The 13983-nt window shown below is 38.7% G+C and overlaps 1 protein-coding gene and 1 long non-coding RNA gene across 4 annotated transcripts in view; one reads left to right on the top strand and one right to left on the bottom strand.

The window, feature by feature from the left end:
- Positions 1 to 9246: 9246 nt before the first annotated feature.
- SEC24D (SEC24 homolog D, COPII component) overlaps positions 9247 to 13983 on the bottom strand; it is a 108102-nt gene continuing 103365 nt past the window's right edge. For all 3 annotated transcript variants that reach the window (XM_086704316.1, XM_025921731.2, XM_086704317.1), the window contains exon 23: positions 9247 to 10081. In XM_086704316.1, coding sequence (XP_086560442.1) covers positions 9941 to 10081 — 141 coding nt within the window. In that variant the 3' untranslated portion in view covers positions 9247 to 9940. The remainder of the gene's footprint in view (positions 10082 to 13983) is intronic.
- Positions 10005 to 12724, top strand: LOC147581795 (uncharacterized). Its single transcript, XR_015250280.1, has 2 exons — positions 10005 to 10098; positions 11163 to 12724. It is a non-coding gene; the product is annotated as an uncharacterized LOC147581795 (long non-coding RNA).

Genomic DNA, 13983 nt, shown 5'->3' with positions numbered 1-13983 from the left:
TAAATTTTCAACAAATTATCTAGGAATTACCCCAAATAATTTATAGTTGCTTCACTTACTGATTCCTAATTGGGGACACAAGCTAATAACTGTGAAATAACCCTACACTTTTTTTTTAGTTAAAAAAATTTTTTTTTTTAAAGTTTGAGAACAAGCAAGCAGGGGAGGGACAGAGAGAAAGGGAGAGAGAGAATCCCAAGCAGGTTCTGCACTGTCAGTGCAGAGCCTGACGCAGGGCTCACACCCACAAATTGTGACATTGTGACCTGAGCCGAAGTCAAGAGTCAGACGTTTAACCAGCTGAGCCACCCAGGAGCCCCAATTGAGTTTAAAAATTCTAAGATCAGCATACCTATTATATATAATTACAATTCTAAGTATACCAGTCCAAATGTTGATGTTTATTTTCATTGGCAACAATTCTCTCCCTGTTAACCTATTTCCCTTCAAAGGATGAAGATTAGGGGGCCTAAAGTACCACAGTTCTTTTGGACTTTTCTTCACTGTGTAGAATAGAAAAGGGGAAGAGGTTGACGCTGTCAGCGACAACAGATTTTGTGGTGGAGAATATTCTACCCAAACACTGCTGAATCAGATTAGACCAAGGAATTATGGAGATGTCAAAGAGTAGAACGGTTACCATGACACAGCACAACTGGGGAGGAGGGATCAAGCATGGAGGAGAGTCTAGTATGGCAGCCAGGTCACATATCCAGAGTTGGAATGGGTCAGCCCTGCAGCAGCAACATACTGTTCTAAGGCTTCGGTAAGTCAAGGAGCCACCTGAGCCCTTAGCCCATAAATCTGGAAATTTAAACTACAAATCTCTGTTCTAAAGCTGAGTGTCATACCATCGTTTGATTTTAAGTTGATGGAGCTGATGGCAAGGTGCATGTGAGTTAGTGTGCTGTCCATAGCTGAGATCCTGTCTTGGCTGTTACTAGGAACGATTCCTTTTTGTTTCTTCCAAAATACTTCCTACTCATTTTAGTTCCTAAATTACAACTTTCTGATTAGTTTCAGCCACTTATTTTAAAAGCTGTACTGCTTTCATCCTGAATTTAACTACCAAGATTTGGTCTTTGCAGTATAGTTCCAGATTTTACTGATTGTTTAATCTTTACTAACTTGACTGATGGCCCAGTGGGACTCATTCTAAATAGTTTTTGATCTAAAAGTGTCTTTTATTTTTGTGAGCTATTAAAAACATAAACCCTTACTTATAAGAAGGGCCTTCCTTAAAACAATCCAATAATCTTGGGGTTCACATAGGACTTATAGCATTATCCTGTCTTTGATATTTGGTCATAAGGACTGAACTTTAGCTTGGGTCTCAAGTATATGTAGTCAGTTCTGAAGCTATAAATCTAGGACTTCACAGCCATGGAAGACTCCATTTCTGGAAAAGCCACCTTGCTTCTGTTCAAAAGGCCTTCATCATTTACTCAGATATAAACACTGCTAGCTATAGTGAACACAGAGAAAACTACCTCATTTAATCTAGATGATTCTTTTCCAGCAAACCCTCTTTCCAGTATTAGATAAAATGTTAAAATAATCAGTTTGTATATGTGTTACACTTTTTGTCTCTGAAACTTGAGGTGCTAATAGTGAAATTCGGTAAGGTAGGTTTTTTTCTAGATCATGGAGAATCTAGAGGTCAACAATGTAAAATGTATATAGGAACCAAGCATATACAGACTGGTGAAGCAAGCCATGAGTTTGTTTATAGTGGAATAATTATCTTTTTAGACATATTTTGTTTGCATATTAAACATGGAAATATTTACTTTCATTTACTTTCTCACATTTATCTCGTCTGTGCTGTTTTCCCAATTTGATGTTTTTTTTCAACTCCTCTCTAAGAAAAGCAGAGCAGCACAGAGTACTTTAATAAATAGCCACTGACTTGATCTCAGGCCCATGGAGACTAGAGAGAAAGGTAGGGACAGGAGAGCTCCCACCCTGAGTAAGGTGGACATCACTACTCAGCTCTCCATAGGTGTCAGCACACAGGGAAGACAGTAAGTTTGAGAGATTTGTGTGAAATCAACCTAATTTTTAGACAGTGATGGCAATTAAATTTGTGTCATTTGCTACTTTTCATGGAACTAAAATTTTGTTAAAATAAGCTTGGCTAGCTAAATCTTGCGTGCATATTTTAAATTTTGGCCTTTAAACACCAGTGACCAAATTTCTTAAAAGAAGAGGTAAAAAAGTTAATTGGGACAGCATTTGGAAGCATGTGATACAGTCAATGTACTTTGGAGCGTACATAAAAGACTGCAGACGTGGACTAATTACTTTCAAGTTGCACACAGTGATGTGACTGCAAGCCATTTGTCCAGTGGGAGAAAATACAGAGCTCTAAGCCCCTGTTGTCACAAAAACAGACCTTTTATAGAATCCCATACCTATTCAAGATTTTAGTTTATGATTACAGTTGTGAATATCATAAAAGAGTAACTACATTATTGTTTTGTCGTAAAGCAGAGGACAAAAAAATCAGTTTTGTTCAGAAATACAGTTTAGTAGTTTATGCTAGTTGAATTACTAAGGTAATTGCCTAAATATCTTAGGGAATTTGCTGTCATTTCATAGGTTTATGCTTCTCAAGACAACTTCCGGGTAAGTACATACTTTAATATTTAGTAAAGGAGAGGTAATAATATTGGCTGTAATTCATATGAACTATACAGGTGGATGGATTATTTGGCCTTGTCCAAAAAGCTAGGCTTATAAGGCATGGTGAATAGGAGCTCAAGCCTACTTTTCTACTGCTCTGTCTTATTGAACAACAATGTGTAAGCATATAGCAGTCCCCCCCCCCCTTATCCATGGGGGATATGTTCCAAGACCCCAGTGGATACCTGAAACCAGGAATAGTCCCAAACCCTATATATACTAAGTTTTTTCCTATGCATACATACCTAGATAAAGTTCGATTTATAAATTAGGTATAGTAAGAGGAACAATAGAACGATTATAATAATATACTGTAATAAAAGTTACATGAATGTGGTCTCCCTCAAAATATCTTCTTGTACTGTACTCACCCCTTCTTGTAATGATGTGAGATGTTAAAATGCCTACGTGATGAAGTGGAGTGAGTGATCCAGGCATTGTGATGTAGTGATAGGCTTTTGCTGACCTCTGACAATATGTCAGAGGATCATCTGCTTCTGGACCATGACTGACCTCAAGTAACTGAAACCATGGAAAACAAAACCACAGATAAGGGAGGGATACAGCAGCATCATGATTAAGAATACTGTATAGGAGCACCTGGGTGGCTCAGCCAGTTAAGCGTCTGACTTCGGCTCAGGTCATTACCTCGCAGTTTGTGAGTTTGAGCTCTGCATCGGGCTCTCTGCTGTCAGCACAGAGCCCACTTCAGATCCTACGTCCCCCTCTCTCTCTGCCTCTCTCCCACTTGTACTCTCTCAAAAATGAACATAAAAAAAAAAAAAAAGAATACCATATTTATAAAAACAATTCCAAAGGAAATTTTCAGCAAATATAAGCACAAATGTAAGCTCACCAGCCACAAACTTCCTGAATCTTGAATCCCATCTCTGTGAGATGATGCTAATGAGAACTGAATCAAGACGGCATCAGGACCTCTTTGGGGATCATGCCCACTTCTGATTGCTTTCACTTCTCCCAGATCAGGTGAAAGATGGCCACCATTCCAAAGATTGCCTTTGTCTACTCATTTAGACCTTACAACTCTGCTGCCCGTGCTCTCAGAAATGAGTCTTTGTCATTCATAAAAAGACAACAGTGTGCTTTCTCAGCTTTTAATATATGGCTTATAGTAAGTGCCTAATAAATAGTCCCATACTCCTTTGCTTGCTTAATAATTGGAAGTGAGGCCCAGAGGATTTTTAATATTCTTCTCTTGCCACTTCCTTTTCCTTCTACTGGTGCTTTCTTGGCCGCGTAAGAGGACTGTGTTTTTCTAATAAGGATTTTTTTTCTCTCAACATTATTTTTGAGACTGAAGAAACAGTAATTTCCACTGACTTACCACTTAGATTTATAGAATGAATTTCCCCTCATCTGACTTTAAAGACACCTGATTCTTTCCTCAGATAATAAATTTTTTCTCTACCAAATGCAACCTACAAAGTAAAGAGTAAAGGAAATGGTTTAACTCCATCTGTATCACCTTGTTGATTATAGCTTAAGTAAAAAGTTACACTACATTCCTCCCATAAATAATAGTGGAACTAAGAATAGGTTGCCCAAGAGTGGGAGGACAGGATAGTTGAGGACTGGCTTAGGGTGACACTCAGAAGTCTTGGGAAACTGCTGCTGGCAGTAACACTGCCTCAGAGAGGGAGGGCCTCACTGGGAAATAGCTAAATGGTATACTTAGGAAAGTGATGGTCCCTAGACTACACATACATTTCCCAGAAGCACACTATGGAAGCAGAGAAGTCCTGAAATTCAGGAGCTGTGGGGAGGCTCTGACACAAGTCATCAGTGTGAGCCAAAGATAGTAAACCTTCCCTGCCAGTCCTGTGAAAAAGAGATTCAGATAAAAGATTCCTTTTTAAAACGTGACACCTGGGGCGCCTGGGTGGCGCAGTCGGTTAAGCGTCCGACTTCAGCCAGGTCACGATCTCGCGGTCCGTGAGTTCGAGCCCCGCGTCGGGCTCTGGGCTGATGGCTCGGAGCCTGGAGCCTGTTTCCGATTCTGTGTCTCCCTCTCTCTCTGCCCCTCCCCTGTTCATGCTCTGTCTCTCTCTGTCCCAAAAATAAATAAACGTTGAAAAAAAAAAATTTAAAACGTGACACCTTTTTGCACACTAGAGTTTACTGTTGTAAATTCATATCTGCTATATCTGCTTTCCCGTAATTCATAATGTAGTAACCTCTTTTTCCAAATAGGCATATTGGGCCCTAAAACATTGATTGGGTAACATTAAACCCCATGGGATATGTTAAAACTGTATAGTAATATGAGTATTAAAATGAGTTTAAAAACATGAGTAATATGTATTTAAAGAAAGTGTTTTGTGGACTCACGAAATAACCTGTTTGAAAAATACGGACTTAAGAAACTGAAGTCTTACATAAAATATCTTAAAATGGGAAATTCTTATTGCAAAAGAGTTTTGTATGTGTAATTGGTAAAAACTTTATAATGCTCTCAAAATAAAAAGCACACCCTGAAAGTTTTCGCATAACCATGTACTTGAGACCATCTGCAGTCAATATTATTGAATGATAGTTTCCTTAACTAGACACTGGTCATTTTGCTTTCCCAAATTGACTTTGTTCTTTATGTGAGTTAAAACTGGATTTTCATGTATTAAGTTGGGATGACAATGGCTCTGGAAATCATGTTTACAAGGAAATGCTTTGGGAATTGGGAGGGTTTGGCCTGGAAGGGACACAATAGTAATATATGTTAGCTTTAAACTCAGAACTATTATCAAGTGAAGGAAGACTTCACCTGTGGCCTCAAAACACAGCTAGCACCAAAAAGAAAAATTTAAGGAAAACAATGTGCTAAATATAATTTTCTTACAGAGTTGTTCATAAATGGCTGTTTGGGAGTAAGCAGTAGTAAGCTTCTTATCAGTGTCTTAAGAAGAGGCCAGGAAATACCCATTAAAGATGATGACTAAGGGATTTCTGTTGCCTCTTTCCTTGGAGATTTTCTTTCTTTTTATCTAGTGTGGTCAGCATTACATCTTGTGTTTTCAGCAATTAAAATTTACAAAGTCAATTCTCTGCAAAGAATTACCTTTTCTGGAAGATTATTGACTAACCTTTCTGGAAGGTTTCAGACACTTTAGTATATAACGCCTCCTAGTGGAGCTAATACACAATTTCAGAATATCTTGCCCTATTCCAGAACATGATCTAAAATTTGATCCTTACTCTTTATTGGTTTATTAATAGGAAACATGTCCCCATGTGACTGAACATTAAAAAAATATATTAATATATCATTCCTAAGTATGCTCAGTCTCCTGTTATCCGGTTACTTCTAGGAAGTGAAGGTAACGCCATTTAGTAACTTCCTCAAAGATATGCTTTCTTGAGGGAGTAAACTCTTATTTTTCATAATAGTTCCTCAAAACACAAAATGCAAATTCTTGTCTTTGGTTTATATTTTACAAGTTTGGGTTTTTAACACTTCAAGCAGCTTAAGTAGTTTTCTCATTGATAAATTTATTTTAATTTCTGAAACCGTCATTTAATTGGACATTTCTACAGCATTTAAAGATAGCTTGATTTCGAGGATACCAGTTAATATACTCATGGCATCAAGAGCAAATACAATTAGGAATCAGAGTAGTCCTAGTTTTCGTGATTCTTAGCAGGTTTAACAAAAATAAAAAATAAAAAATACTAATATAATAATAGCAATGAACACTTAAATAGCATTGTGTATCAGGGACTATTCTAAACCTTTAACACTTATTAACAAATGAGTAGGAAACCAAGGCAGAAAGGTTTCTAACATGCCCTGACGTTCAATTTCAGGGTGGAGCTGGTATGGAAACCTATGTCATTGGTTCCAGAAACCATGATGCTCTATTGCAGAACACCTTAGAACAGCACTCAACATTTTTGGCAAGTTGTCCTTCAGGATTTATTGGAGCACCTCCATTATGTATTGGGTTTCTCTTCCCATTGAAAGCTAATCTATTTGTACTCTGCATTATATTATCTTCTGCCTTCTAAGAATCTTGTTCTTTTAAACCTTTTTTTGTCTTTAGTCTTCAACATTTTTCGAACTGTTGATGAAACAGTACTGCCACTATTTATTTTTCCAACATAATACTGGCTTCTTTCCACCAGCATTTAAATGTCAAATCCCTGTCTTAAAATAAAAAAATCCTGTCCTTCCTCTGTGACTCTCTCATCTCTTTCTTGAGTTGCCTCCACTCTGACTCCCATTGTTGAACATATTCCAATGTAGCGTTCAAGTTCACTGACCCTGTAAAACTGCTCTCACCAAACTCAGCCATGACTTTTTTTTTTTTTTTTAAACTAATTCCAACAACCCTTTTAGTCTTTAAGTTCCCTCTAGGAAGGCTGTTAATTTGGCTGCCCCACTCTCTGCATGCACCCCTCTTACCTTAGCTTTGTAACATCCTCTTGCCAAGTTTTCCTTTTTACCTCTCTGGCCCTTCTCCCAGTCTTGTCAGAGGTTTTTTCATCTTGTGCCATTTCTTTTTCTCTGTACATAGATGATTTGCAAATTTCCAGCCCAGAGTTTTTGCTTGAGCTTCAGGCCTTTACTTTTAGGTATAGTTTATCCCACCTGCATAGGTTTCAAGCTACCTCAGCACGGACAGCTGTAAACTACTGCCTCTTGTGCAAACAGAGACACACATACACACAGTCTGCATCTACTCTGGTGTTTCCTTTCTGAGGGAAACACTTCTCCTTCACTAACTTCATCTCCTTATCTCCCTCTGTCAAAACCCTCTGTTATTTTAGTGCAGGCCGCCATATACTCCAGTAGACTACTCAACCTCCTAAGTGGTGTTTCTGCTTCTAGTTCTACCACTTTACAACCCCAGAGTGATCTTCCTAAAGACAGTCCTGTCACTTACTGAAATCAGTTTGAATGTCTTCATTTTGCCTTTAGGATTAAATCTAAACTCCCCCTTGACTAGGACTCACTCTTACTATCCCTTAGGCTTTATCTTTTGCCACTTTGTCTCTCCCTAGTAAGTTCCAGCTAAGTTTAAGTTCTGCAAGTTTCTTGAAAGGGTGATAGGTGCTCTCTCCCGCTCTGAGCCTTCATACATATTTACCAATACTCTCATTTACCTGGCTAATGTCTACTAATTCTTTCAGGTCCCAGCTTTAATATAACTAATGGGAAATCTTTACTGACTATACGTGCCCGCTAGCTAGACTAGGTCATATCACATATACCTGATTTTATTTCTATGTTACATATGTAAATATATATTATAAATTTATACATATATACACATAAAATGTATAATATAAAATTTATATATGAAATAACAAAATACTATGGCATGTCACAGCATTTATGAAAACTACTGTAATTATAGAGATGGAGAGGATTTTGTTTGTGCTGCTCACTGTTGTCTGTCTCTCCAGTAGAGGGCATAGCGTCTGGCACATAGAAGATGTGCAATAAATAAATATGTAGAACACACTACCTCCCAGAATGGCACACTCTTTGAGCATCTAATTACTTAGTAGGTTCTTCTTTCAACTGAGTGGCACCTTGTCACTTCTACATATTGTTTCTGGTCTTCTACCCTAGGGAACATACAGAGCAATCAGAGACTTATCATCGAGTGAATCAAGGAATGTGCTCTGGGCTTCTAGTTCACATGGAGCATGGTGCCTAGAACTGAACACGCATCTCAATGTGGTTTCACCTCAGAGTAGCTCTACTCATCTGAGAGGTTATTCTGGTAATAGAGTAACTTGAGATCACATTTGCTTTCATCTCACTATAGATTCATGCTGACAAACTCCCTCGGTTCTGTTTTAAATACCGTTGTTTCCAAGGAGCATCTGCATGTTCATTTTTCTGGACACAAGTTCAGGATCATACATTTCTTCTTGTTAAACTCATCCGAGTCAGTCTGAAACATCATGCCAATTAACATGGGAAGAGATTTTAATTCTGTCAGTGTATTTGTTATTCTACTCAATTTCATGACATCTACTGATTTATAAATAAACCTTACTAGCCATGCAATCGTAGACAAGGTCCTGATTTATTCACTTCAAGCCTATCTCTTCATCTGTGAATGGGGCTGGTAATAAGATTAGGGTTGCTGTGAGGAATAAATGTTCTCAAAACATATAGTGCACTTCTTACAACATTATATGTACTCAGTATACTTAACTCTTATTATTTATTCATATCACTAGTATCAGAGTTGAATTAGGGCGGATACAGGACAGATGCCTGTGTCATACCACTCAAACCCCTCTCCTAGGTTTATATTTATTTATTAATAATGATCTCATATAACCCATTTCTATTATTTGCCCATAAGGACATACTGGAGAATTTTTAAAAATGCAATTCTCAAGTACATGGTCACTGATATTTCCTAGACTGATATATTCACTTAACACTTCCCAACCCTCAAAAAAAAAAAAAAAATAGTTTTCCCCATTTTTTCTTAGTGAGCCTTGTAAACAACTTTTATCCAAGACACAGTATGACCCTTATTTTGAAATCTCAAAATACCTAAAAAATGATCTCTACCTGTTGAGTAAGAGCATATGAAGTGATTTATTGGTACTGGTTAAGATCCATTATATACAGGTAGAAACCCTCAAAATTGTACAGAGAACCATTAAGAATATAGATAAAGACAGTTTTATAGACAAAACAACAACTGGAAAATAGTTTTAACATACACAACATATAATTATGAAAAAAAAAAGTAGAACACAAATCGTTCTACCAAATAGATTCCAAGGTTATTAAAAGTCTGCTATGCAAACCTTAAGTTGAAAAACATGTTCAAGGGGTGTTACATGGTTTTAAAAAATTAGGTATAATGTAAAAATTGTTTTTTTCCCTCACTGCAAATGGGAGAGCCAAGACAACTTTTTACCCCAAATCTATACATTTTGAAAAATAATTTATATGTCTAGCACAAAGAAAGAAAATTAAGAATGTTTACAGTTCTGTAAACTATGCCTTTCATGAAATGCAAACTGTATCGATTTTAACAGTTAAAAATTGTGCAATCAGAAATAGACTGTTCCCTTTAAAAGGTACCACTGTACCTTCATTGACTTTATACCTGAGCACCAAAGCTGAAGTCCTAAATGTCCTCTTGGAAAGCTATTTTGAAAATGAGCAAGAAATCAAAACTAGCCTGTTATCATCTGGAGAATTAGGCACCAAGAAGGAGATGATCTCCTTAAAAATGCAACATCAACAACAGAGAAGATTCAATTAATTAAGCAGCTGGCAGATCTCTTTGTGAACACAACAAAGGAAATCCACATAAGATGATCCTCCATAAAGTCCTTTGTCTTCTACCAGGTACTGTCGGAAAACCATTTCTGGCTGCTCTCGCTGCTTTACTATTGTCAGCTAGGAAAAATAACAAGGTAGGTGATTTATAAACATTCTCCGAATGTGGCTCAATTATACATGCTTCAATTTCACCCAGATTACATAATGTCCACTGTGTGTGAGGCCTTGTAAAATGATGGGACAGTGCTTATTATCTAGAGTGGAGGGAGGCACTGACCCCAAAACCATAAAAACCCAAGACATACAACTGTAAGTTCCAACAATGAAACATGAAAAACCATTATGTGAAAGGCTTCACAGTGGTAGTTAACTATCGCTTGAGCCTTAAAGGATAAGGTAGGATTTCCTTAAGGATGGGGGTGGGGTAGGGTTTAGAGAGCATTCCATAACGGGGTGCCATGTACCATGTGCCAAAGACAGACATGGCTAGATGTGAGTTAACAGTCTTAAAGTCAGTGGAAGGTTAGGGACAAACTACCTTAATGAGTCTAAGCTTTCATAGGGGTTGTGATCCAGTGAAAGTGCTGCAGAACAAAATGAGACAGTGAACTGGTAGCATACAGAATGCATTAGGAGATGAGGGAAGCTAGGTAGGAAGCAGTTGGGAGGTGTCTAGGTGGGAGATGGTCAGGACCTGAATTACGGAGCAGTGATGGTGGAAAGGGAGGAGATCTGAGAGGCACCACCGAGGTGGATCGCACAGGGGATTCTTGTTCCCTGCTTATAGAAATTATCTAGGGCCGTGCTGTCCAGTACTGTAGCCACCAGCTATGTGTGATTATTGAACACTTGAAACATGGCTAGTCTGAACTGGGTTGTACTATAAATGTAAAATACACGATGGATTTCTAAGACATAGTAGGAAAAAGAAAATGCAAAACTCAGTAACTGCTTATACACGTGGAAATGATATTTTGGATATACTGGATTAATAATATATTACTAAAATGACTTTTTTTTTTTTTACATTTTTAACATGGCCTCTAGAAAATTTAGAATTACATCTGCAGCTTGCATTATTTGGACAGTGCTGCTCTAGGGGAAGAAGCGCAGGGGAAAGAAGCCCAGAAGCGGGTAGCTTCGTCATGAACACTTGGAGCCCTTCTATCTAGCTGGTCCCTACTCACTCCTGTTTCAGGAAGTCAGAGATGATGGTCTGATGATCTGATTGAGCTATGAGTGGAGTTAATGGAGCCACACATGCAAAACAATGTCCCCCTGCCTGCTTCCTGTATAATTTGGAGGAGCCATGGTATCCCCTCACTTCCTCTCACCAGGTGAAACCACCAGAAAGGTCTGCAGTTACCAGCTGCAGCAAGGAAGGTATCTGCCATTTTGACTAGGAGGGCCTGACCCTCCCCACTTTTGCTTTAGTTATCAAGCAGGATAATTTTGTCAACACAGTTTGCTTTTTTCCTTTATGTTATTTTGGCCTGGGCCCTAGGCTGATAAGCTTTAAACCACCCCTGACCTGATTAAAATACAAAACTGCTGCTGCTGCTGCTGCTGCTGCTACCACACAACTCAGCTAATTCTATGTGGATATGGACACGTGTGATGTCTTGGCTTTCAGGTGTCAGTGCCTGGCACAGGGAGGCAGCACGGGAACAACTATGTTGGACAGGTGTGCTCCACTCCAACATGGGGGAACAAAACTAACCTTCGAGGGAAACTTCTCCAAAGGAGTTTAAGACTTGCATCCTGGTGAGCCTGAAGCCAAGGCCATTTTCTTTTTTACTGGTGGTATCCACTTTTCCCCACATGCCACTGGGATTCTACTATTGGCCGTGATGGGCAACGGCAATGTGTTTGGCCTCAGTGAAACAGCCCAGGCCGAGGCTGGGCAGAATGAGACATTATGAAGGGAAGAATTTGAGGATCCAATTTCTTTAGAATTTCATTTCTCTATGGAAATTAATGGGAAGAAGTTCATACTACACATCTGAGGGGTATTCTCTGTTGCTGCCATTTTCCCATGATGCTCACTGTAAAACCTCCTTTGATGAAGTGTGTTTGGCTATGATCTGAGGTGGGAAATAGAATAGGAAATGAATTTCAGCCTTGGGAGAAACTGAGCTTTAAGTAACAAATATCCTGCTGTACCATTTGAGTCTCTACGAAGTTGAGCCGGCCACCAGTCATTCCAGGATGGCACAGAAACTATAGTGGATGGTCTCAGGAAACAGATTCATGAAAGTATGGCAAACTGTCTTAGCTGTCTTGACATGTTGGTGGTCTTAGATCACACAAGGATGAGGAAAAAAATACTGGGGTTGATTGGGGAATCCATATTTTATAATCCTTCTCCCTTTACATTTCCATAGGGAGGGACATAGCTTTGTAGAATAGGAAGAGAATATTAAAATGATCATTGCTGGTGTCCCTCCCAACCTCTTAGGTACCCTCTTCATGGAAGTACTATTTCAAGTGGTCCCAGTTTATATTTTCCAGGTCACAGTACCAGTGGCCTTAAGGAATCATTGTCCTTCAGGGGCACCTGGGTGGCTCAGTCAGTTAAGCGTCTGACTTCGGCTCAGGTCATGATCTCACAGTCCGTGAGTTCGAGCCCCGTGTCGGACTCTGTGCTGACAGCTCAGAGCCTGCAGCCTGCTTCAGATTCTGTGTCTCCCTCTCTCTCTGACCCTCCCCCATTTATGCTCTGTCTCTCTCTGTCTCAAAAATAAACATTAAAAAAAATTTTTTTTTAAATTAAAAAATTTTTAAAAAAGGAATCATTGTCCTTCAAAGCCATTCTCATTTCTCATTGCCTGCCTCATAAGAAATAGATAAATGATGAGAGTGATTAGGGTGGCCCCCAAAGAATGAACTGAATGGGAAGAGAGCCACAAACACAACTAAGGGGAACACCAGCTCTTCTTAAGGGGCAGATAAATGAAAGGAAGCCAAAGAAAAAGTTCAGTGAGAAAGGAGCATCATAAGAATATGATGCTCTAAAAGCTGACAGAAGAGAACATTTGAGAAAACAGGTAGCATTTGATTTTGTAAATGCTGTAAAGGGACTGAGAATCAATTTCTTGGCGGTTTGGCCATTTTCAGATAACTGGAGACATGGGAATAAGGAAATAGAAGCAGTTAACAGATGACTTTTTCAAGAAACATGCAATGCCTCGTACATTGCTAGCATTTGATACAAATTTGTAGAATGAAATAAAAGGAAAGGGAAACAGAATCTTGGAGAAAGAAGATTCAATGAAAGTAGATTTGAACAGCTTATAAACTAGAAAGAAGCCAGTGGGAGGGGAGTTATGTAGAAAACACACGAAGAAGAGAATGGCAAACACTTGGAGCACAGAGAACTCTGAGCAGGGCAGGACCAGAATTTATCAGTGAGACGTTTGAGGTAATATTCCCAGATATACTGTGAGAGAAATCTTTTTTTGCTCCTCCACAAAGTAAGACTTATGCAGACAATGATGAGGTCTAAAAGAGTCGATGGTCTGAAAAGCTAATTAGCGTAGCCTAGAAGGTAGCAGTGGCTTCTGGATTTGATTTTGTGTTCTTGACCCTTCCAGTCCAGTTTTTGTTCTCCTATTCAACCTTGACTCTTTAGAAGAGATTTAAAGATTCTATAAATGTGTTTTTATTTCCTTTATGTAGTCTACTTTCAAATGTCAGAGACAAAGGTATCAATGCTGAGTGCATTGGAGTTAGGCCTGCATCTGCCCTGTTCTAGCTCTGAGACAGTAACCAAGTGAGTGGGCTCCTCTGAGTCTCACTTTACTATCTGTTAGATGGTGTTAGAGGGAGCTGAAAGGCAGCAGGTGAATGAGGTATCTTCTAGCTTCCTTTCAACTCTAACATCTGTAGATCAAATTTGTTACACAGATAATATACCTCTTGAAGAAGCCAAAGAAATCTTATAAACAACAGATACATTTCCAAGTGGCACATAAAAAATCTGATTTAAGTATTCAAGCCAAAATTATTTAACATGCAAC

The sequence above is a fragment of the Puma concolor genome, chromosome B1, assembly GCF_028749965.1.
Source record: "Puma concolor isolate L17-30 chromosome B1, mPumCon1.1.hap2, whole genome shotgun sequence".
Lineage (NCBI taxonomy): Eukaryota > Metazoa > Chordata > Mammalia > Carnivora > Felidae > Puma > Puma concolor.
The sequence above is the reverse complement of the archived record's forward strand: the minus strand, read 5'-3'. Positions and strand labels throughout refer to the sequence as shown.